The sequence below is a fragment of the Hydractinia symbiolongicarpus genome, chromosome 6 (assembly GCF_029227915.1).
Source record: "Hydractinia symbiolongicarpus strain clone_291-10 chromosome 6, HSymV2.1, whole genome shotgun sequence".
NCBI classification, from domain to species: domain Eukaryota; kingdom Metazoa; phylum Cnidaria; class Hydrozoa; order Anthoathecata; family Hydractiniidae; genus Hydractinia; species Hydractinia symbiolongicarpus.
In genome coordinates, this window is record NC_079880.1 from 20755420 (window position 1) to 20780459 (window position 25040).

At 34.4% G+C, this 25040-nt stretch overlaps 3 protein-coding genes across 4 annotated transcripts; all 3 read left to right on the plus strand.

The window, feature by feature from the left end:
- Nucleotides 1-1487: 1487 nt before the first annotated feature.
- Nucleotides 1488-3839, plus strand: LOC130647483 (presenilins-associated rhomboid-like protein, mitochondrial). Its single transcript, XM_057453354.1, has one exon. The coding sequence runs from the start codon at nucleotides 1577-1579 to the stop codon at nucleotides 2534-2536; it is 960 nt and encodes a 319-aa protein (XP_057309337.1). The 5' UTR covers nucleotides 1488-1576; the 3' UTR covers nucleotides 2537-3839.
- On the plus strand, nucleotides 3509-12959 carry LOC130647480 (uncharacterized). The gene is made up of 9 exons (XM_057453351.1): nucleotides 3509-3631; nucleotides 5125-5282; nucleotides 5415-5552; nucleotides 6102-6235; nucleotides 8361-8451; nucleotides 10163-10268; nucleotides 10344-10399; nucleotides 11475-11741; nucleotides 12047-12959. The coding sequence occupies exons 2-9, from the start codon at nucleotides 5126-5128 to the stop codon at nucleotides 12736-12738; spliced, it is 1641 nt and encodes a 546-aa protein (XP_057309334.1). The 5' UTR covers nucleotides 3509-3631; nucleotide 5125; the 3' UTR covers nucleotides 12739-12959.
- Nucleotides 12960-13126: 167 nt separating this feature from the next.
- On the plus strand, nucleotides 13127-22957 carry LOC130647482 (tRNA-splicing endonuclease subunit Sen2-like). 2 transcript variants are annotated; one of them, XR_008982859.1, is made up of 13 exons: nucleotides 13127-13409; nucleotides 17142-17250; nucleotides 17634-17691; nucleotides 17767-17824; nucleotides 18705-18914; nucleotides 19255-19332; nucleotides 20105-20155; nucleotides 20379-20521; nucleotides 20669-20705; nucleotides 20778-20892; nucleotides 21159-21192; nucleotides 22011-22066; nucleotides 22811-22957. XR_008982859.1 is itself a non-coding variant. In XM_057453353.1 (13 exons), the coding sequence occupies exons 1-13, from the start codon at nucleotides 13209-13211 to the stop codon at nucleotides 22859-22861; spliced, it is 1197 nt and encodes a 398-aa protein (XP_057309336.1). In that variant the 5' UTR covers nucleotides 13128-13208; the 3' UTR covers nucleotides 22862-22957. The 2 variants fall into 2 exon arrangements, 1 of the variants encoding a protein (XP_057309336.1); XM_057453353.1 differs by having other exon boundaries at nucleotides 13128-13409; nucleotides 20379-20517.
- The last annotated feature ends 2083 nt before the right edge of the window (nucleotides 22958-25040 follow it).

A 25040-nucleotide genomic window follows, 5' to 3' on the forward strand; every position in this document is an offset into this window, starting at 1 on the left:
TTAAAATGCGATCTAAAAAGCATTTCTATCGATGCTCTTCATTCTTAAACTTTTAAAATGCGATCTAAAATGCATTTCTATCGATGTTCTTCATTCTTAAACTTTTAAAATGCGATCTAAAAAAGCATTGCTATCGCCACTTAAAAATATTTGATTCACAATTTTATCATTTTCTTCGCAAAGTGATTCACAAAAAATAGCATTTCGATAACCCTGGATGATACAGTCGCAACTATGCTGAAATATTTCTAGTGCATCACGCATAATACCCTGCCTCACAACAAAATATGATGTCTGCAAACATGGCTGCAGATACGCTTTTTTTCAGAAGCAGACAAAACCCGACACATGAGGTTAATGGGCCATTAATAGACATATTTGCTATATGTTAATTTCACTGTTTTCGTATCCACACTTTTGAAAGTACGTATAACCTCAGTCTTGTGTTTCTTTAAAATGTGTATAAGCGTGTAAAGCCAGAGCTTTTTATATTTAAATTTTATTAAATATATAATATATAGATATATATAATATATAAAATTTATTTCTGTGCATTTCTAGACCAAGCTTTCTTCTTGAAAAAATTTTCAGTATTAAATAATTGACCAAATGATCTATTTTTTGGATAAAAAATGACATTAAAAATTTGGCTTATTGTGGCAGTCACCATTTTTTATTCTGGACAAATTTTGGACATTCTGGAATTCAGATTCATGCTGCATTTTATTTCCGATGACTTTTTACATCTATGGATATCCTGAATAAATTTCAGCCTGTTATAAATTTTTATGGGGTTTTTCAACTTTGTATGTGCACAATTGAAAATTGATTTAAAATTGTGAAGATTTTCAATAGGCATTGATTTACATATGTTGTTTTGTAAAAGATGCTTTATGCTATGGTTATATGTTCGTACTCAGTGCCCAAAACCTAAGGTTTTAAACTAGCAAACTAGTAAACTATGATAAGTTCAAATTATGTAAATCTGGTATAGTAATGGTCTATAGAGATAAAGAAACATTACAATGCTATTTACAGTTTGAATATTTCATTTTCGTCGAGGAAATTTCCTCCAAAGCTTTTAGAATTAATTTTACAAAATTACTTTACTTACTGTTGTTAACTACAAAGTTTTATCGAAATCAACAATCAAATCAGTGCAATGTTAACTAAATCAATCATTATATTTCACATTAATCACTTTAGTATTGCAAAATGGTTTTTTTAGAATTGATAATTTTTTTAGTAATAAATGAGCTAATGTTGGAGCAATTTTAAACTTTATTATATCTTGAAGGAAAGGAGGTGATCACAAGGAATGGTTTGGAAGGAATTCCTGACAATCATCTGCCAATTATTTATTGACAATCTTCGTTATTTTGTAAATGTGATTTTAAACTTTAAATATATTGTATTTTTAAACCTCTAAAAATAATGCCCTTCCCCCCTCCCCCCAGCACCCCCCACTCACCATCACCACCGTCACTGAAAAAAGATCCTGAAAAAACATAACAAACACCATAATGTTTGCATACATGTTTGTTTCAGGATTGTTATCTGTTTGTACTATTGCTCTATGTTGCTATTTTCAGGTTCCAAAGACACAATGAGAATAATTACAAATTTTGTACATAAAACTTTACCAAGATGGCAGCAGAATTATATTATTACTACATTTAAAAGTAGTTTAAGTCAACAACCTCACCCCAACTTTCAATCACATCGAAGAGGAAACATAATAAAACCTGTCTTGTTTACATTTGGGGTTAGCGCTGGTGCATTTGGCGGTTGTGCCATTTTACAATATGAACGTTTAAAAAGTAACCACAATGTGCATCCAGGAAGGAGATTTTATGGAGAGAAAGGAGTTCAGTTTCGTAAACAGTTGAACAGATGGTGGAATAATTTGCATGAAGGTCAGAAAGTTGCAGCTAGTATTATTGGTATTAACTTACTGGTATTTACTTGCTGGCAATTTCCAGTCAATCGTGTTTTTATGACCAAATGGTTTACCTCTACGCCACTTCTCAGAAAGTCATCCCCACTATTGTGGTCATGTTTCAGTCATTCAGAAATCTGGCATATTGGGGCAAATATGTTTGTGTTATGGAGTTTTTCCCCTCTTATCCAATCCCTGCTTGGTACCGAACAATTTATTGCATTTTATATTGCTGGCGGTACATTCGCGTCACTAGCAAGTCACTGTTTTAAAGTTGCAACAGCGTTATCTGTACCATCTTTAGGAGCTTCAGGAGCCTTGTTAGCCGTGTTGGCTGCTTGTTGTATTGAAAGACCCGATGCACAGTTGTCCATTTTATTTTTACCTTTTTTCACATTCTCGGCTCAAACAGCCTTGTATAGCATTATAGCACTGGATGTTACTGGATTATTGTTACGATGGAAACTTTTTGATCATGCATGTCATTTAGGTGGAACAATGTTTGGAAGTTGGTATGTTATGTATGGACATAAAGTGACATGGGATAAAAGAGGGCCACTGATAAGTTGGTGGCATAGTATTCGAAAAGAGAAATAAGACAAAATAAATTCAATTATTTAGTCATTAGGATATTTAGACATTTTTATATAGCTTGCTGTTGTCTTTTAATGATACTTTGTAAACATTGTCTATATAGACTATATTTGTAAATTCCTTTATTACTGGTAAGATCTAAAAACATTTCATTGCAGTAAAAATTTTTAGGATGTTTGACATGGACATTTTAGTGTGGCTAAATATTAAACAATTTGATATGTTTTTAATTAGTATAGTAAAGGATTCGATACAGCCGCACAATTTCACTAAAACTGTCTAAAAAGTTGTTTTTCTACTTCAATTTTTTATGTGGGTAATTTCTCTATTTGCTCTATTTATAAGTTGGCAATTAATGAGTGCTAACGTGAATTTAAAAGACTGAGAAGTGGACAAATAAAACGTTGTGGGTATGCTCAGTCTCTGTTCTCATCAGCTAATGTAAGAAGTGGGTCTATCACCCTTCCAGCTGCATTAAAGACTGCAAATGTTGTTATATTTTCCAGGTCCAGTTTAGTGCAACATTAATCTAACATTTGTAGATGAATTTCCTGTAACTGACATTCTTGCAGCACAAATCATGCTTTAACTTTCTTACCAGGTGCCACCAAAATTCTGTGGCATCTAGTAAACTCATTTAATCATGACTCTCTTGTTAATTACCAAGTATACCACTTTACTTTTTTCATAAACATTTGCTTTTTCAAGCAAGATGCAGATATGGTACACCTCTTAATTACACTTCTGATAAATTAACCCCTGTCAGTATCTTCCAACACCTTGCTGTATTTCTTCCCTTATTCCAGTTTTTGTGTTTTCATTTACACCCTGTACACATCTATCCCGTACGATAAGACTTAAAATTATTCTTGATAATAAATAGGGCTAAATTTTTTTTTATTTTTTATTAGCAGATTGCATGTACTTAAATGTTTAGATGAGTGAAATGTCTTAACTTAAATCAAATTTCACAGCAGCTTGGATTGGAACTATAACTTGTAATGCGTAACTACGAGTTCTGTCATTTTTTTGCTTTTAAAGATGGATTAATTTCAGAGAATTTGAGAATTACAATCATGTACCAAATAATTAGCTTAGGTCAGTAAATTATTATCGTGATCGTGAAATTGTTTACCTTGTAAATGGTACACTTTTTATCTTCTCTATGTTTCACAGATACATTTGCATTATATAAGCATATTTTTATTACTTTGTAATTTATGCTTTGTATAACGATGAAATTCATCCCATTTTGATTATAAAATGTAGTATAAAAAAATCATAGTACATTCTGTTTTTCTTATGAGCTTAAGAGTTCTTTTTTATCTTTGTTTATATTTCCGAAAAGTGAAATGTATGTGGCTAAACACTTTTCCTTTACATTGCACACAATAAGAATTAGACTGGTTATCTGTCTGCGAGTGTGTGGTAATGTGTTGCTTAAGTGTCTAAACATTCTCTTTTAATTTTCTTTTTCTGTTATTCGAATAATTTGACAAATAATTTGAATCATTGCCCCTTATTTACAATAATATCAACACTGTTATTAAAGTGTCACTCTATATTGTTTAAATATTGCTAAAAAAGGAATAAATAATACTCCAGACTGAATACAAATCACTCAATATTAAAAGCATTAAAGTCAGTTCTTTTATACTAGGCATTAAGCTGAAAGTAATCAGTATATGTCAAGTGCTAATCTATAAAATACATGACAATACTCACACTATAACCATTTTTGAACCAAAACTTCTTTTTCCTTCCTTAACAGAATTGAATTGAAAGTATGAAGAATACACAGGAATATGTTGACTTTTTGAGATAAACACTGATTAGCCACACGAAAGAATGAAAAAAATAGTTTTTAAAATTAGCATTTTTTTGTTTTTATAAGCAACTGGTTGCTACAAAACTGAGGCTGAAATATGGTCAAAAATTAAACAACTGCTAAGCAACTGCCTAGGCTGAGTTTTGGCAGAGTGGTAAGCAACTTAGGCTGAATTCTACTACACACTTAGCAACCACTTAGATCAGTCTTCCACAGGAAGGAAACAGAAAGAATATTTTCAACATAAAACATCTTTTCCTACATATATATAACAAAATAATAAAGCCCTTAAAACGAGGGCGTAAGGAGGTATGTAACATTTCGTGTTTCATCAAGCAACCTGTTAGCAACTAAGGCTGAAATTTGTACAGATGAAGCAACCATTTAGCTACTTTGAGGCTGAAATTGCAAAAAGGCCTTAGCAGCCCCGGGCTGAACCCAAAAATGCAGTTGCTTATAAAAAAACGTGTATCACAGGCCCCTAAAAATCAAATTCCTGCAATTGTGATACATTTTGTGAAAACTTCAACAACTTTTTCTAAAAAAAATTTTTAAAGAGATTAGTAACAATTACAAATAGAACAACAGAATAATCCATGCAAGGATTAGCATCAATAAAAGATGTTGATGAACACCTTAGTGTGTGCGGAGGATGAAGTACCTCAGTCCTGGGTTATGACTATGAAATTTGAAATATGCAGCATGTTTATTTTTAGTGCATTTGTATTTTTAGTGCATTTGTATATGCATGTTTATTTTTTAGTATGATCCCTTTGTATATTTTTCTTGACTTGGAAGCAGCACATGGCGACATTTTCTTTGGTGATATAATTGAAATTGCTGCACAGGTGGATACAAGGCTTCTGAGGAATGAAGTGTTTCATCGTTTAATTAACACAAAACAAAGCCTTGCATATTTCGGTAAGTTATTGCAGTAACAATGCTGGTTTTTAACTAATGCACTGTAACAAAGTTAAAGAGATAGCTACCCAGAAATTCCTTTAAACACTTTAAAACGGTTAATTTTACTTTTTTGTTTGTTTATAAACATAGCTCTCACTGTTAGCAAGATTAGAAAAGAAATGTTAGAAGATAAACAGTATTTTCCAGACGTGTTTCTCAACTTCATGCAGTGGATATTAAACGTTACGAAAAAATGCAGTAAGAAGTTCGACAAGTCCTATTATCCTGGTGTGTTACATTTTATTTGATGATATTTGATAAGAGTTTTACTGTTCTAGATTGCCTTTATTTTGTAGAATATATTTTTGCAGAGTTTACCAAAATTTGAGAAATTAATTTTTGCAGAAGTCAAAAATTCAAGTTTAGTAAAGAAAAAATCAATATTTTGCCTAACATAACTTTCAGAAACAAGGTTTTTTAAATGAGCATTTGTAATTGTTTCAGATACAGGAAAATGAAAAACTTTGCAAAAAAAAATTGCATATGACTGATTTTTCTACAAAAAATGTTCTGAAAATTTATTTTCCAATTAATTTACCCAAGGTAATCTTGTGATGACTACTGGTAATCCTTTATTTATTTTTCTTTCTCCAATGGAAACATTTTTATAAAAATTAGGGAATTTACTTCTAAAAGTCTTTAAAAACCTCTTCTAAATGACTTCTAAATACAGATTAAATATACGTTTCTAATGACTAAAATAATTTTTCTACACTGTGATTATCATTCTGCGTATTTATTATCTTGATTTTAAATGCAGAAATTATCTTGTTACAGTGCTTGTGGCACACAGTGGCTTCAATAATGATTTTATGATGATTCAAAGTAACTTAGAGAGGAATGAAATGGATGTTGAAATGTTGTCAAAACATGACGTACATTTTGCTGACACTTACGTACTTGCACAAAAGGTTATATATGTTTTCATTTTAGTTTTTTTTTTAATAATACTAAAATTTCACTACTTGCTGCTGCAACTCACATTAAATAGGGTCAAATTAATAAAACTCAAATATGCTTACACTTGCATAGTTTTTTAAATAAGAGACTCGAAGCTCTTGTGTATGCCAGCACGCATATGGAATGGTGTAGGCATGTAGTCAATTATAACTTGTGCAAAATAATGAGGTTGAATAACGATGTCCACATAATTTGATGTGTGTTGCACGTTCAAATTTTTCTAAAATACTACATACTCTAGAGGTGCTTATTACTCTTTGGTGGATCCGACATTCGATTCTTTTTATATAATATCTGTGTTCTGTTTAAAGTTATTGTGCTGCAGCTTTATTTTGGATCTTCTGCAGATTACTTTCATTACTTTATGCTACCAGACAGATAAAAATGCGCGAAATTATGGGCAGGAAAAGCTAAATACCCGAATATGTGCAATGGGCGAACATGTGGATTGTTCCCTAGGCTCATTACTATTTATGTTATAAAAAGTTTTTTAATCACTGTTTTTTTTTAATTGCAGCGCTCATCCCACTAAAGGACCACCCTCACACGCCCTCACTAAGGTCCTGCCAATGTCTCATAATATTTTAGGGACTTGTCAACCCATTGTGTACTTCCTAAAATCAAGAAAATGTACCTTTGTGTGATTATGGGATTTAAAGGTTTTTTAATGACTTAATCAACCTGTCTTTTTCGTAAACAAATGAGTTGATCTAGCTTTGGGAAACTTACCCAATTTGGTCCTACTTGGCCCTACTTTTCCATGCAGGAGATGGTGTTAGTTTTTTCTAGTCATTTCCAAGATAAAAGACCTCAAACATAAAAGGGTAATACAACGCTTTTGCTAATTTTAAAGATGCATTGACATTGTGTCATGATGTCAGAAAAGTTAGCAAATAAGACTTTTTTGGCTACATCATAGAAAAATAACCACATTGACTTTTCCTGTTACAGACAGATAACCAACAGAAGTAGTCTATTAGAGGGGCATGCAATCGCACACACACGCCCTCACATACACACACGCAAATCTTTCTTTTCTTATGTTCTTAACAGCTTTTTTCCAAATTATCTAAATTACAAAAAAAGCAAAATATGAAGTCAGACGACATTTAAGAAGGCTTTGCAGCCTTTATTGTTAACTTAAGACTTGTTTTATATTTAATTGATTTGTTTTCACTTGTGGCTGCCCTAATTATTATAAATATTGTTAAAAGAATACGGCGATATTTAGATGTTCCTTACGTATAAAAACTTACTACTCTGTTTTAATTTGTTTATAATCTTCTTTCAGAAAATTAAGCTTAAAAAATGGTTAAAATAAACTTATTTTAAAATAAGTTATTGACGATAGCAGACTATTATTGTAAGTAATGGCTTTTATGATCCATCGTTAGCGTTGTTAGTGTTGTAATGTTAAGTATCGTTATCAGCTGCTGTTTAATTTTTTATTACCTTCACTTATGATTTTTTGTTCATGGATTTAATTTTATGGCCGTGAGCTTTGATGAAACCTTGGTCTCTATGTGGTATACGGGGATAACAGCATTTTGTTCTTACTTTTGATTTTTTTAAGATCGCACACTCAGCACGTGCACCTTACGAATGGCCTAATATAATAGATGATTTAGCTCTAACGTTTTTGCTCTGTTTAAGTGTCTTGTATATAGGGAGGGTATTTTTACTATCCTCATAAAATTCAGGGAAGGACAAATGCTATGCTAACTAACCAAATAGAAAGTTATTTGACATCATCATCATTTTCCAAAATTGATTTTTTACATTGTTTCAATTTATGGAACTTGCTTTAAAATGGCAAGGATATGTATAATTAGATCAGAAAAGATGTTTTTTTTTATAAAAATACAAAAATCTCATTGTACAAAAACCCCATTTCTCATTTTTTAAAACTCCTTGTTTTAGTTTTTGGGAATAAGTCATAAGATTTCCCACCCATACCTCATCTAGAGTAAAACTTATTGAAAATAAATCAATTGGGTCATAAAATAACCAGTGCTATAAAAAGCACACATTATTTCGTCACTATTGTTTTTAACTTAATTTTGTGAATAATTTTAGCTTAGAAGTCGTGGAGTGGATTGTCTAAAGGGATGTCAATTGTCTATTGAGAAGTTGTACACTAGGCTGTTTCCCAAGAAAAAATTGGTCGGTATGTTTTTTTAATATAGACAACACTAGTAATGTTATATAGTAATGGTGTTGTATGTATGCAGCGTATGTATAAATGTTGCGAGATTTTTAAGATGTATAATGACAGGGCTGTAAGCCACTTTAAAATGTAAACTACAGCAATTAGATTAACAGACTTCGAAATTAATCCAAAAAAAACCTCGGAATAAAATTGCCACTGGGGGAGCTTTTTGCAACAGCAAATAGTCGTGTGCTTGCTGTTGCAAGTGCTTTTCTTGTGTAAAATTGCAACTAAAAGATATTAAAAAAATTGTTTCTATGAGTGTTATTAAGTTGCTTCATACGGTATTGCACAAAACTATTAAAAAATATGTGAAAAGCGACTAATAAGTGAGTTCCTACAACAACATTTAAAGCACTTCAGAATCACTTGTGAATAAATTAAATATTGTGAAACCCTAAAATGCAATTAAGAATTATGCCAGTTTTTTTTTTCCCATAGAAAAATTAGTATTTGTATTACATTAATTTTTAGGCATTTGTATTACTGTTTTTATTATTTTATGTATAATAAATAAATTTTTCTGTAGTAAAAAAGAAAATCATTGCCAGTAATATTAATTAAGAACCTTTAATAATAGCTGTGTTTTATTCAGAATGGTAACCGTATACTGTGCCAAGAACACACAAAACAGAACTTCAGCTTTATTTTAGAATTCCTGCAGAACCTGATTTTTACCAGCTTTGTTTTGACCACTTGCGTGTCAATCAAAAAGCTCAATATTTGGTAAAACCACTTAAAGTTACTCAAAGTTCCTTAAGCCTGACACAATCCATTTTGGTTTGGAAGTAGTGGTTAGGTTTGTATGTCTCTTTTTTGACCTTTTTTTCTTAAATACTTAAATATTTTTCTGTATGTTTTCTGTATGTTTTTACATGTTAAGATTAATATTTGATCATGTTCTTAAGCCAGATACAAATCTTAAACACACTAATTTCAAGATTTTGGCTACTAACTGACATCATGAATTGATCACAAAGCTATTGTTTGTTACAAATGCACTTTATCCTAGCGAAATTTATGCTTCCCTTTTATGTTATCTCTCAACCTACTAGCTAAAGTAACGAACACTGATGTGTTTTTAATGTTAGAAACTGCTACACAATTTCCTTATTTTTTCTTTCATGCTTTAAAATGTAGCTGGGTTAGCTGTACAGTTGCATGTCAATGCAACAACATTCTTAATGGGCTGTTAATGTTTAAGTGTGGCTACTGTGCTTTTATTTAAACTGTAGTAACCATTAATTTTGAAACTTTTATGAGAGTGTTTCTGCAAAATAGCAGAAGTGTGTCATATTGTACTTATGACAGGGTTGCGATAACCTGTATTCTCTGTTTATTTGAACCGTTGTTGAACTCATTGTTTGAGTAATAATGGCATAAAGTATACCTGTACTTATTGCTGCAAGTGGATGTAGGGATCAGTTTACTTACACTTTGAGTTATTCAAGCAAAGTACTAAAAAGATTTTATGAGAATAGTCTTTTCTGCATTTTTTGTTCTTGCCTAAGCCAAAAAAATGTTTTACCTGCTTTAAGGATTTTAACTGACTGTACTCTGGGAATTTATAAGTTTACGTTTAAAAGTAAGATCAGAGAGAAAACAACATTTTTGTAGAACAAAGTTATTGATTTAGCATTTCTTTTTTATTGATATTTTGTTTGCACAGGACAACATCGCGCACTTCCTGATGTCAGATTTATGATGGAGATCTTTCTGGAATCACCTTTACGAGAATATTTTGACAAAATAGACATTGTGTCTTTTGATAACAGGTATTCTCTCTCCCCTTTACATACTGGCTTAATGTAAATGGTGGTTGATACTGGAAAGAATTGTTTTTGTTCTAGAAAAAATGATTACAACTCCAAAAATACTTCAAAAGAAGAATGCAAAGTTTTAAATGGTATGAAACATTTTCGTAAGCTCTTAAGTGTTAACACAAAATTGATTCTATATTTTAATACTCATCTTGTGTGTGTGTGTGTGACTTTTACAAACAGGTTGTTTTTATGCCTTTCTTGACAGTAACACATTAGCTTTGACGTCAATAATTAGTAAACCGTTGTATTGCTCCTATAACTTTGAGGCAAAATAGCATAGTTAAAGTCTACTCCTGCAAGGGTAACTATGGACCAACTGGGAATAAAAATAGACCAAATAGCCAAAGTTGGGCCCATCTTCTTGTCTCATAATCCACTGGTAAAGATGTCATCTAAAAATCTTCAAACTGCATTAACCATTTTATCTTGTACATTATCTTGATCAGTATTTCATGTCTACACAGTGAATGAAACAAATACTTCATCAAAATTCATCTCAGTAACTACTTGCCTATCTAATCAAGTAGATTTTTCGGAGGGCTGTGCAACTAGTCTTATATAATAATACTCAAGTTGTGTGTGTCTGTAATGTTTACACTTTAATGTTAGTATGTTATCTATACTGCAGGGCAACTATTGTAACATGTAATCACATCAATAAAGGCACTTGATGTCAATACATTATACTTAATGTATAATGTATTGACATCAAGTATAATGTATAATGTATGGTTACATTAGGAAGCCATTGCATGGCACTTGTAAAGCAAAATTACTTGAAACAGGGGGCATTATACTTAATGTATAATGTATTGACATCAAGTATAATGTATAATGTATGGTTACATTAGGAAGCCATTGCATGGCACTTGTAAAGCAAAATTACTTGAAACAGGGGGTGACCAGTTATTTCATCCCGTACTTATCACTAGGAACCAATGAGGACTGGAATTTGTTAAATTTCCTAAAAGTTGCGCCAATTTACTGATTCAGTATCAATTGGTGCATGATGTCATCAAAAAGCATATAGTAATCTGTATATGAACTCAGGATTATACCAATCAAATGTTGTGTATGTTGTATGCAAAGTTTGAATGTAATACCTAAAATAACTATTCTCCTGAAAAGTTCAATCAAGAAAAGGGATTTATATTTTAGATAATTTACCAGAAGGGATGGCAAAAGTAACGCACACAATGACGTTGAAGCGTTTGTTACGAAATGGATTAACTTATACTAGGTTACAAGATCTATTCAAAAGTTCCATATCATACTTAGATTTTTATGACAAACTAAATGATGTTTGTGTCGATAGGAAAGCAGCAAAAGCTATCGCATCTCGACTTTCTTCAATGGGCTTGCAATGTGAAGGTGGTTTGACTGAAATTAAGAACAGTGAAGAAGTCCAAGTTTCTAATGAATTAAGTAAGTTATACCGTTAAACATTATCTTTACGTGGTATAACTGTAAAGAATCTGACATCAAGATTGTGTCAAAACTGTGATGTTAACAATAAGAATATGTATTTATTTAGTTTTACTAACACCTTTTTACTTTCCTAAGGAACGAAAATAGGCCAGTCATGAATGGCAAAAGTTTTTCCTGCAAAATATTTCAACAGAGCTGAAAGACGCATTGTGTGACTAACGCATATGATCTAGCAACACCCCAACATTTCTAAGGTGAAGTTAAGTAAGAATTTATGGTGTTTTCTTTTAAACTTCGTATAGATGAGAAATCGCATCACAAAATGGCAAGAACTGATTCAGGATATGAATCTTTTGATGGCTGTGACATGCAAGATATGTTTTCAAACATGTTTTCAGATGACTTCTTTTGTCCACCAGAGCATTACGAATACACATTTGGGTCATTTACACTGAAAGAAATCGAAGATATGGATAATTATATTGACAGTTTGTTCTTGGAAAGAAATTCAAAAGTTAAAAAAAATACGGATGAGACAGGTAATCCTCAAAGCGAAAATAAGTCCAAAATAATAGAGAAGAAAAGTATTGTAGAATTTAAAACGATGGACGAAACACCCAAACCTGCAGCTATTGATTCTGTTGTAACTGACATTTCAGAAAACTGGGACAATGAAGTTCAACAAGATTTTACGGAGTATTTAATTCCAGCTGATCGTGGCGTTCTCGCCAAAGTTGTTCCCATTGGAATGACAATGGATGATCTGAATGGTGAATCTTTTTCTGCAAAAGTACCTTTATTTAAACATTTCGAAGAAGGTAATTTAGATTTGAGACCTCAAGGTGGAATTCCAAAGCCAAAAGGCAAACATGCTCGAAAAAATCGTCGCCGTACAATTCGTGAGAACAAAAATGCTGTCAAAGAAAATTGTGGCGTTAACAGTGACGAACGAGTTGTGCAAGCAAAGACAGGAGAAATGTTTGTGTTGATATGACATTCTAGATGTTGGGTTTTTTAATGCTTTTTTGCTGAGAGGCTGAGAAGGCTGTATTTGTAGTTTATTTGTAAACAATTTTAAATAATGATGGGTCATGCTTGACGTTAATCACGTGATAAAAGAAATCGACAAAAAGTGATGTTTTTAAGGAAGATTTATGTATTGATCATTTACATGTACATGTCAGTTAAGAAAGATTCGTTTATATTGTTATAATAGATTTTGTGTAAATGCTGCCGAACTGCTCTAAGAACCTCTTTTAATAAACATATATACACTACACCTTATGTATAAACAGTTAAAAATAGTTCTTGAATTCAATTGAACAGAAAGTTATGTTGACCAGCTCCTTTGTTAGTTTTGTGAGAATCCAACTCTCCATTAGCAGTTTTTACAAGTCTTTCATTTTTAGATGAAATAATATAATATAATGTCAGCTACCGGCAAGATTTCTTCTCGTGCAAGTAATGGCTGATGAACGTCTGAGAAAGCCAAGAAAAAAAGCCAATGCAAGGATTCATGAGTTGGAATCTCCATTCCCTATACCAATAGAGAGCATCACTGGTAAAGCTGCTAGTAACTTAAGATGGTATTATTATTTTGGTACAGTACATGCTGATCATGTGGAGGTGTACAAGATGGGCGACATTACTTTTTTATATCGACTTGTAAGTATTGACTACTTCTGTGAAACTATATACACGTCTTTTTTTATTTAAGAAACACGTAAATAAGAAACACGAGCCTTAAAAACGAAAAATGTTGAGAAAATAGGAAGGCTGAAAGCAGGAAATCAAGAAAAAACAATTTTACAATCTTGGAACAGGAAACAATACATAGTCAGCTGTGTACTCTTGACACAAAACAACGACATAACGCATCGCAATGTTATGTCTTTTTTTCTTTATAATGCAATACAGAGTGGCAGCGAATGTGTATGTTGAACTTTTCGAACAAGAATATTACTTAAAAAACATTGATTCTGAAATAGGACCCGCCTTAAAAACATAAGCCTGCTTACTTTCACGTTTCTTAAATTAAAAAAGACGTGTAGTTCTACACATCAAGGTGATATACCTGGCTGAGAATTCATTTGTGCCTGCATTAAAAAGCATGGTTATCATGCCACTTGGTCTGGTTTTGAAATTTGTGTAACCAGCCAACGCAAAAGCAACTTTGAGTTTTTTACACTATGGTCTAAAGCTTGATAAAGTCAAGTAACTGTTCAAAAACTTCGCTGGCGTTGCTTGTGTCGTAGCAGTAACTGTTGTGCAACTTCGCTGACGTTGCTTGTGTCGTAGCAGTAACTGTTGTGCAACTTCGCTGACGTTGCTTGTGTCGTAGCAGTAACTGTTGTGCAACTTCGCTGACGTTGCATGGTCGTAGCAGTAACTGTTGTGCAACTTCGCTGGCGTTGCATGTGTCGTAGTTGTAACTGTTGTGCAACTTCGCTGGCGTTGCATGTGTCGTAGCAGTAACTGTTGTGCAACTTCGCTGGCGTTGCATGTGTCGTAGTTGTAACTGTTGTGCAACTTCGCTGACGTTGCATGGTCGTAGCAGTAACTGTTGTGCAACTTTGCTGGCGTTGCATGGTGTAGCAGTAACTGTTGTGCAACTTCGCTGACGTTGCTTGTGTCGTAGCAGTAACTGTTGTGCAACTTTGCTGGCGTTGCATGGTCGTAGCAGTAACTGTTGTGCAACTTCGCTGACGTTGCTTGTGTCGTAGCAGTAACTGTTGTGCAACTTTGCTGGCGTTGCATGGTCGTAGCAGTAACTGTTGTGCAACTTCGCTGACGTTGCTTGTGTCGTAGCAGTAACTGTTGTGCAACTTTGCTGACGTTGCATGGTCGTAGCAGTAACTGTTGTGCAACTTTGCTGACGTTGCTTGTGTCGTAGCAGTAACTGTTGTGCAACTTAGCTGACGTTGCATGGTCGTAGCAGTAACTGTTGTGCAATTTGCTGACGTTGCTTGTGTCGTAGCAGTAACTGTTGTGCAACTTTGCTGACGTTGCTTGTGTCGTAGCAGTAACTGTTGTGCAACTTTGCTGACGTTGCTTGTGTCGTAGCAGTAACTGTTGTGCAACTTTGCTGACGTTGCATGGTCGTAGCAGTAACTGTTGTGCAACTTTGCTGACGTTGCTTGTGTCGTAGCAGTAACTGTTGTGCAACTTTGCTGACGTTGCTTGTGTCGTAGCAGTAACTGTTGTGCAACTTTGCTGACGTTGCATGGTCGTAGCAGTAACTGTTGTGCAACTTCGCTGACGTTGCATGGTCGTAGCAGTAACTGTTGTGCAACTTTGCTGACGTTGCTTGTGTCGTAGCAGTAACTGTTGTGCAACTTCGCTGGCGTTGCATGGTCGTAGCAGTAACTGTTGTGCAACTTTGCTGACGTTGCATGGTCGTAGCAGTAACTGTTGTGCAACTTTGCTGGCGTTGCATGGTCGTAGCAGTAACTGTTGTGCAACTTTGCTGACGTTGCTTGTGTCGTAGCAGTAACTGTTGTGCAACTTTGCTGACGTTGCTTGTGTCGTAGCAGTAACTGTTGTGCAACTTTGCTGGCGTTGCATGGTCGTAGCAGTAACTGTTGTGCAACTTTGCTGACGTTGCATGGTCGTAGCAGTAACTGTTGTGCAACTTTGCTGACGTTGCTTGTGTCGTAGCAGTAACTGTTGTGCAACTTTGCTGACGTTGCATGTGTCGTAGCAGTAACTGTTGTGCAACTTTGCTGACGTTGCATGGTCGTAGCAGTAACTGTTGTGCAACTTTGCTGACGTTGCTTGTGTCGTAGCAGTAACTGTTGTGCAACTTTGCTGACGTTGCTTGTGTCGTAGCAGTAACTGTTGTGCAACTTTGCTGACGTTGCATGGTCGTAGCAGTAACTGTTGTGCAACTTCGCTGACGTTGCATGGTCGTAGCAGTAACTGTTGTGCAACTTTGCTGACGTTGCTTGTGTCGTAGCAGTAACTGTTGTGCAACTTCGCTGACGTTGCATGGTCGTAGCAGTAACTGTTGTGCAACTTTGCTGACGTTGCTTGTGTCGTAGCAGTAACTGTTGTGCAACTTCGCTGACGTTGCATGTGTCGTAGCAGTAACTGTTCAAAAACTTCGCTGGCGTTGCATGTGTCGTAGCAGTAACTGTTGTGCAACTTTGCTGACGTTGCGTGTGTCGTAGCAGTAACTGTTGTGCAACTTTGCTGGCGTTGCATGTGTCGTAGCAGTAACTGTTGTGCAACTTTGCTGACGTTGCTTGGTCGTAGCAGTAACTGTTGTGCAACTTTGCTGACGTTGCATGGTCGTAGCAGTAACTGTTGTGCAACTTTGCTGACGTTGCTTGTGTCGTAGCAGTAACTGTTGTGCAACTTTGCTGACGTTGCTTGTGTCGTAGCAGTAACTGTTGTGCAACTTTGCTGACGTTGCATGTGTCGTAGCAGTAACTGTTGTGCAACTTTGCTGGCGTTGCATGTGTCGTAGCAGTAACTGTTGTGCAACTTTGCTGACGTTGCTTGGTCGTAGCAGTAACTGTTGTGCAACTTTGCTGACGTTGCATGGTCGTAGCAGTAACTGTTGTGCAACTTTGCTGACGTTGCTTGTGTCGTAGCAGTAACTGTTGTGCAACTTTGCTGACGTTGCTTGTGTCGTAGCAGTAACTGTTGTGCAACTTTGCTGACGTTGCATGTGTCGTAGCAGTAACTGTTGTGCAACTTTGCTGGCGTTGCATGGTCGTAGCAGTAACTGTTGTGCAACTTCGCTGGCGTTGCTTGTGTCGTAGCAGTAACTGTTGTGCAACTTTGCTGACGTTGCTTGTGTCGTAGCAGTAACTGTTGTGCAACTTTGCTGACGTTGCTTGTGTCGTAGCAGTAACTGTTGTGCAACTTTGCTGACGTTGCTTGTGTCGTAGCAGTAACTGTTGTGCAACTTTGCTGACGTTGCATGTGTCGTAGCAGTAACTGTTGTGCAACTTTGCTGACGTTGCTTGTGTCGTAGCAGTAACTGTTGTGCAACTTTGCTGACGTTGCATGTGTCGTAGCAGTAACTGTTGTGCAACTTTGCTGACGTTGCATGTGTCGTAGCAGTAACTGTTGTGCAACTTTGCTGACGTTGCATGTGTCGTAGCGGCAACTGTTGTGCAACTTTGCTGATGTTTTGAAATTTTCGGACAGAGTGAGTTTCGTACCCAGTTTCAAGTGATTGCTTTTGTAGAGCTGGTACATTTGACTAACATGGATAAATGGACAGCGTACTCCGACCTTTAAGGCTTATCAGAGCCTATCAACAGATTTTTCAACAACCACATAAAAATTGCATTTATGTGAGGTACAGAAAGATATATTTAAACACAATATCGGTTATAAAGTTGGTTAGGATTTTACGGCTCGTCTTTCAAGTGTATTTTTTTGCAGGGATTTTTCGGAAAAGGTATTCTATCCAAAAGCCGACCTCAGTACGAGAAATATAACAGCATACTTTCTGAACATACAAGAAGACAGTACAATGGAAAAAAGTCAAGCTGTAAGTTTCAACGATAATAAATAAAGCAATGTAGTTGTTTTTATGTTTTTGTATTGATTGGTATGTTATTAATTATCCTTGAAAAATATTGTATATTCTATATTTTTACCATTTTGCTGCATTCCATGGTAAAGTAATGTCTATCCAAAGTAACATCTATCCATTATCCAAGGGCAAATGTGAACTTTTTTTCTAAGAAAGGAAATGTTATCATTGGGGAAAAAAGCGTTGCCTGCGAGAATAATATGTTTTTATGGGTAAGGGGTAGCTTTTCTAAGAATTAAAAAGAAGTTTTTAAAATTGTTAACTTGCACCAATCAGATTCGGACTAAATTAGAACAAATAGCAGTATTTCTTGTTTTATGTTTCTGTAATCATTACAGGGGATCCAGAGGAGAGAGAATTCAAAATAGAAGCTTTCACAAAAATACAGAATGAAAGGTGACTGTTTTCTATATAGTTCCTGTTTTATTCTCTATATTCACAGTGATGAAAATGAATGTTTGATTTTACTAGACTTCGACACCGTGCATCTTGGAATGAAGAGAGAAAAGAAGAGATCCCAACTGAAAAGGTAAGTAGATTGTTATTAAAAAGTTACTTTGAGCATTAATATTCTTTATACGACAACGTGTGTAAGAAGTGTTTAAAATCAAGGACTCTACTGCTAAGACGAAAGACTACTACTGCTACTTACTTACTTTACTTACTAACGACGTACTATCATTTTAATTCATTGCTTGATACAACAAAAATATTGATAACACGTTGACATAAGAAAAAAATAAACGGTGAACATTGTACCAAGAGCCAAAATGTGAATGCAAGCTAGGTAATAATTCACCCTTGAAAATTTACTATTGCTGCGTAGTACTTATTCTTTTTAAGAATATGTTGCCCAGCGAAGAAGTTACATTTGATTACTTTTTTGGAATCTTAATACAAAAATCTAAAGAAAAGTCAGCCAATAGGCTATAGAAGGGTAAAAAAATCAAAAAACAAAAAAAAAAAGGCGCGGGGGACGGGTTTTTTAAAAGTTCTATTAGCTGTTTCATTTTTTTTTATTAGGGGCGGACGGAGCTAATGTATATAAATCGCTAAATTAAGGACTGGATATTATATTCGTGCTAGTTAGACCAAGCAGCTTTAGGAGGAGAACCACTTCTATGTAATAGTTTTTCAGTCTTTAATATGACCTATTTATTTGTAGTTTCGCTCTTAAAATATTTATATTGTATTTATAAATAAGTGAGTGAGGAAGTGAGTGAGGCAATTTAAGCGTGAATGAATTTATGATTAAATAAATTTATAAGTAACTGACAGGTCACACGTCTTATCAGGATATCTTATTGTAGGACACGTTTTTAACAGATTTTTTTATATTTGAAGTGTACATCCTGTGAAAAATGAAATAAATGAATAAGTCGAATTGTATATTAATCTTCATTTTAAAGGTATCGTCATATGTGACAGACCTCCCTCAGTGTGAAGATTTCGAAACTGGTGTTGATGATGGTGCATACGAGAGTTTATCAACCGACGGTGAAGAAGATGAAAATACAAGTGAAGATGAAAGAGAGGGCGTGGTCACGCAGCAAGAAAATCACAACACTGTAAATGAAAGTGTTTCAGAAGGATTGAAGCGACCGCTCTCCTCACCACAGGTAGGCTGCAACCTCGTCCCCAGGACGTATTAGGCTTTTTATAATTTGACTCAAAAATATAAAAGACTAACAAGTCCTGGGAACGAGGTTGAAGTAGGTTGCTTTGTTTTTATATTTTTTTAATGAAGAAAGCTGAGATTTTAATGTGTTCGGTAATATTTTTTTTCTAACGTTTGGAAATTATTTCTCTTCCATACACCTGCTATATGGCCAGTACCTGCTATAGTGAGAAAAAAGCTTCCCGAAAAAATATGCATAAAGATTCGCATGTCAAGAGCTGCTGTTAGAAAATGGATTAAAATATTATTTTTAACTAAAAATTTCTCTTTTTTTATTTAAGGGAGAAGCTAGCAGCAAACTTCAGAAATTGGACGATTGCTACAAATTATTTGAACATTTGCAGCTAACTTTTGAGGAGGTGATATCTTGTTCTTATCTTTTCCAATTTTCTTCCACAGCTTGTCTTTATGTTGACAATGCAAGGGGTAGTCTTAAGTATATTGACAATGTAAGGGCAAATGTAGCCTAATACCTCGATGAGTAAACGCACAGATAAGATCTCGTTTGGTTGTCAAGTCTTAGCATCAGTCTATGTGAGAATCGAGTCCATCCTCTTATCCTAAGTAGCTTGACATACCAAAATCTTAGATAGGGAAGTGCTTAACTGAGTTATGGGCTCCAAATTAGAAGTTCCTTTGTGTTTGTCATATCAAAATATGTTTTTTGTGAACTTCTTTTTAAGCGAAATAATTTTTATCAAAGTTCTATTTAGCTTAAGCTTCATTTTGTCACTTAGATCCTTAGTCAAATGACCTTTTTTGTCACTTTCTATTTTGCAAAGCTTGCTTCAAAATGTGATATCTTCTAAGAGCTTTTGCTTGTGTACCATGGACCTAAGATGATGTGTGTTACCGATATTAGATTATGTTATTTATCGATGTAAGCTACCACCAAAATGTCAATTAAATTTTCAGACAGATTTTTTGAGTCGCTTTTCTAAGGTCTGACGCCTTAGACTCTTGTTGCCTGAATTCGAATTTCACTCAGTCCGAAAAATTTAGTTAACATTTCAGAGGTAGCACATATCGATAGTGAACAAACGTTTCGGCTCCGACTATCATACCTATTATATTGTGGTTTTTTAACTTTTTATGAAGCGAAAAGTTAATACAACATTTTCTTCTTTATAGGCTTTCTTTCTTTCATATGGTCTTGGTTGTCTGTCCGTGAAAAATGAGCAGGTTCGTTAAAAAATGCTAAATGTAATCAATATTTAGTATGTCGAACTTGGTGTAGTTTTAGTGTTATTGCTAACTTTCCGTGTATATGTTCACGATGACTCGAAAATCTGATAGCTTGTCTAATTTTTATTTTGAATTTTGTGACGTCAATATTTTTTTTGAGTAATAAGTGATCTTGTGATGTCATAGGGCGCTAAAATGCTGCTCATATATTATATTTCAGCATACCATGACACTAACAGAAATGTGGCAACTATTTTCAAGGAACAAAAAGAATTTCGTTCAGATGTACGTGGCTTACCATCATTTCCGAAGTAAAGGTTGGGTGGTTCGCTTTGGTAATTTATACGGCGCCGATTTTCGTGAGTACGCATTACAGTATTAAAAGTGCAATCTAACAATTGTGTAGATATGGATTCAGGATTCGAAATATATGCAACATCAATCTACAAGACAAACGACCACCTTGCTAACGTGTGTTAGTTATTATTGACTTATTTAACTATTTTTTAGTTCTGTACCAAGGGGGAATGCCATTTTTTCATGCAAGGTAATTCCTATACGGATTTAAAGTCTTTAACAACTATAATAGAAAAGTAATTCCATGAAATTTCTGTTTTAGTTATTCTGTCTTTGTTTCCATGGTAGCCGAGACTACTCTCACACCAGTCGACCAATCAGGTCTCAGTTGGAGAGACATTAGCTCAATATGTCGTGTAAATGAAAAAGTCGCTAAGGTGTGTTCGTTTTCAAGTGATAAACTCTTTTATCTTAAAACTTTTCGTAAGTAACTTTATAACAACGTCCGGATAAATGAGACCAGTGATGTTATTTCGCCTGTTACGGTGTTCTTATTAAAAGCTTGCAAATGATGATGCTTTGTGGGTAACGCATTCACTGGTATTGTTTCTGTGGCTTGGAAATTTAACTTTCAGGTGTTTGAATTTGAATTTGATCGATGTGTACATTTGATTTTACTTTTTATTTTATTTTTTAAATTTAGGAAGTTTTGTTTTGTCACGTGGTGCAGCCTAAAGGTTTGTTTTGCTGCTTGATTGTTCTTTAACCCTTTGACGACCACTGGTGACCCGACTGGGGATTGTAGGACGCGGTGTCCCCTGCCGTGTTACACGTGCAGAATGGCAGAAAGATTTTTACACTTTCTTTAAGAGGACAGAATTAGCTGCCCAACCAGATCTAAAGGAATGTTCAACTCCTTTTACTTTTGAAGATATTTGCAATTGGAGTCAAAAAGAAGAAAAAAAAGTTGAACTTTCAAAACCTTACTGTCGTTAGGGCTAACTCTTGTTACGAATCTGGTTTTGGATAATAAAATTCTAAATTGTTAAACTTAAGCTTTTTTATTCACCATGGAGTCCGATATTAAATTTTTTAGGTGGTGTAAAATCGAAGTAAGGTTTTGAGTTTCATATTTTACACATCTCAAACGAACTGTTGTAAAAACAGGGTGATCAAAAGGTCTAGAAGTTTGTAAATTTAAAAGTCAAGTAATTTTGTCCAACGATCAATTATTTTGGTTACAGGTTAAATAATTGCTTAAAATTGATGTTTTTGAAGTGTTCGTGGGTTGTAAATTTCTCGTACAAAAGTCAGAGTGTTTTCCTTTTCATTCAAAGAAAATTTAAATTGACTGGCGACACAGTTACTTAAAAATACAGATGGAGAGAACATGCTGATGTTATAAATGCCTGACCAGAGAATTTTTGATTTGTAATTATGCGAGATATGTTTAAATACCTGCTTCATTAACTAATTATCACATTTAAATGTACCTGCTAAATTTTATCTCGCGCACACCGTTTTGTGATATGAAAGTTACCTTTACGTTGTTTAGATTTGTCGAAAGAAGACTTACAGCTGCCGAGCTGTGTTAAACGTTTTAGTGTTGTGGTAAGGTTTTTTTGTTGATCCTGATAATTCTTTAAAAATTTATTTTAGGAAAAAAAATCTTGACAATGCTTTACAATTTTTGAAAAAAATGAAGGTGCTAATTTTTGAGAGGATTAAACTACAGGATGAAAGATAAAGACATTCACAATATCTGATATTTCATGTCGTTTCTAAATTTTATATTGATTTGAACTTTTAAAAATTTTGAAGGGTGTGGTTTTAAAAGAATACCGTAAATCCTGCAAAGCGCCCCTGTCCAATGAATCCCTCTCTAAAGAAGAACGCTCATTAGAAAGCTTAGATCCCTACATCAAGTGGTGAAATCAAAAAAAAAATTGTGCAAATAAACTTAAAGATTGCGGCGTTCTGAAGAAGATATTTCAACTGAAATTTGACAATTTTAACATTGTATTTCCTGTGATAAATTACTTTGTTCGTCATTCCTATCATCTATCCAGATACTGTAAAATGTTATAAGCGCTTCCGTAAACGCCCCAGGCCCTTAATAGAGAATTTAACGTAGTCGAAATGTCAAAATCTATAAAGAAACTTAACAAACATAGCAGTTCAACCCTGTTATTTTTTTAATGTAAAAGTTCAAATACCGAACATTAGATCTCAGCGCTTATCGCAAGAATTACCGTTATTTTAGTACAAAAAGAAGGACGAATAAGGTGTATTGTAAAATTACCTACTTGAATGAGAAGTTAAGGTTTTTAATTAACGTTACTTTTACTATCTCAGGAAGTCGTGTCGCGAAGATGGGTGGCGGAGAAGCATCGTGAAATAAAGTAGTGAACCCGGTCGCAGAAGTTACTATTTTCGAAATTTTAAAAATTCTGCTTGTGTATATTCCTTTCTATTTTAAGAAATATTTTAACCTTGTTTTCAGCGCCTGTTGTCTTTTTTTAATATTGCGACGGCGCGTTGATTTTAAAAAAGAAGCGGCATGTGTTGGGTTGTTTTCAACCAGAGATGGAGAAATTTAATACTTGCTGTGTTCCTAAGAAAGTACGCTGTTTTGTTTGCGTGGTTACATTTATGCAAGTCATATTATTTGTAGTTTTTTTTATGCCGAATTTACAATAAGGCGGCTTAAATTTGTTTAAAATAGGTCAAATAACGTATTTTATATCCACCCCCCCCCTCCCTGTTTACACGTTTTCCCGTGATGACACTGCAGCGTGCTCTGGAATTGAGGAGTTGTAATTATGTCGATTTTTTGTTAACGGTGTCGCGGCTAAGACTATTTGCTTCCTAACGCAACAGAGCTTTTAGCTCTAACTCGGGATAAGTTTATTGAATTCTACAATCGCTTCTAGCGTTATTGTCATGCTCAAAGACTTCAATTTTGGACTTCTAATATTATATGTATGATGTAAGTAGTAAACAACCTAGTTCCCGTGTATAAATAGTTGGTTGTTTCGTATAAACCCCTGGGACTAGGTAAGTTTAAACCGTTATGGTAGTTATGTAGTATGCTTTTAACATTTCCGCAAATTAGAAAAATCTACTGCACCACAACAAAGAAAATATTATTACAAAAAACATGCGTGTGGTAAGTCCAGAAGAAGGGGTGCGCGCGCCCCCTTGTCACGAACTTTTGTAAGCCGTTTTGTTTTTCCAAGAGACGCTCGTAAACAAACGTAGTGGCCCCATGGTGTTAAAAATATCTCCTAAGAGATTTCGCGGGGTTTTTTAGTGTGTGTAACCAAGATATTGCGCGCATTTTGAATTGGGAAATGGCAACCATCGGTGGGAAAATATTATCGCTTTTCCTTTTTCTTCTTTTTGTTTTATTTTATGTTGCCTATTTTTTTACAGTCTTGCTGATGATCTGTCATTTTAAACATGCCAGTTGCCCTTTATCACAGTGTTTGCTTCAACTTTTCTCCATCAGGAACCTAGCTAGGTAGCAATTTTTCTTGAGCACAAAAACAAAGGCTTAGATAGCTAAGCTATAGGTCGCTAAAAAAAACAGCCAACGAAACAAAAATAAAGTTTGGCTCGCAAATTATAAGCCTTGGCCTACTTGTAACTCTACCTGTAGCTAAGATTCATGTTAGCTATTGGGCACAATATATTTTCTCACAATAAGTAAATTAAGCTTAAACAAGACGTATGATATATATACGCAAACAACCTCGCGAATAAAGTTTACAAAATGTTGTCTATCAAATTGGGATTTTTGTTACGAAGTTAGACACGACATATTTTACTATTCAGATACGCAATAATATTTGTTACACATTACGCAGTTATTTTCAAAATTGATTTGTGAGATCTTCCTGAACGGAAAATTCCTCGAAATTTTAATTTTCGATGGGTAGAAATGGGAAGAAAGACCACAAACCCACAAACCCCAAAATTTGCGAAATTCATTAATTCAGTTAATTCTGCCTACATTCACTTTTAAAAAGTTTGGTGGAAACACCTTTATTTACTAGCTAGTTAAATAAGTGTTTTGAACACTTGTCTTATCTTTTTTAAAAAAAAAAAGAAAAAAAAAAAGTAAAAATAGTTACCAAGATGAGATTCGAACACACGACGACTCCCGTGTCGGTGCTCAGAGAGGCAAAAATTTCCATTCTTGTGTAGGACACATTTGCGTTTTAATACAAGCTCACGAGCTTGTAAAAAATGTGGTAAGAAAGCCATTTTTAATTGTGTTGAGGCTTCTCAATCGGGAAGTTTGGTCAACATAGCAGCATAACTTCCAGATTGTGAAGTTGAATATTCTCCAATATTAATGAAACCTCCCAATAGAGAAGTAACTTCCAGATAGGGCAATTAAAAAACTTTCCAATCAGGAAGTAATTGCTCAATTGGAAAGTTACTTTCATTTTGAGTTAGTGGCCTGGACTGGCTATCTGTGCTATTGCTTAAGTTGTAGCATGTACTACTGTCCAACCAACTGAACCAAAGTTATTCTATGTCCATTTCATCTCAAATGCATTGGTAGTGCTTTAAATGA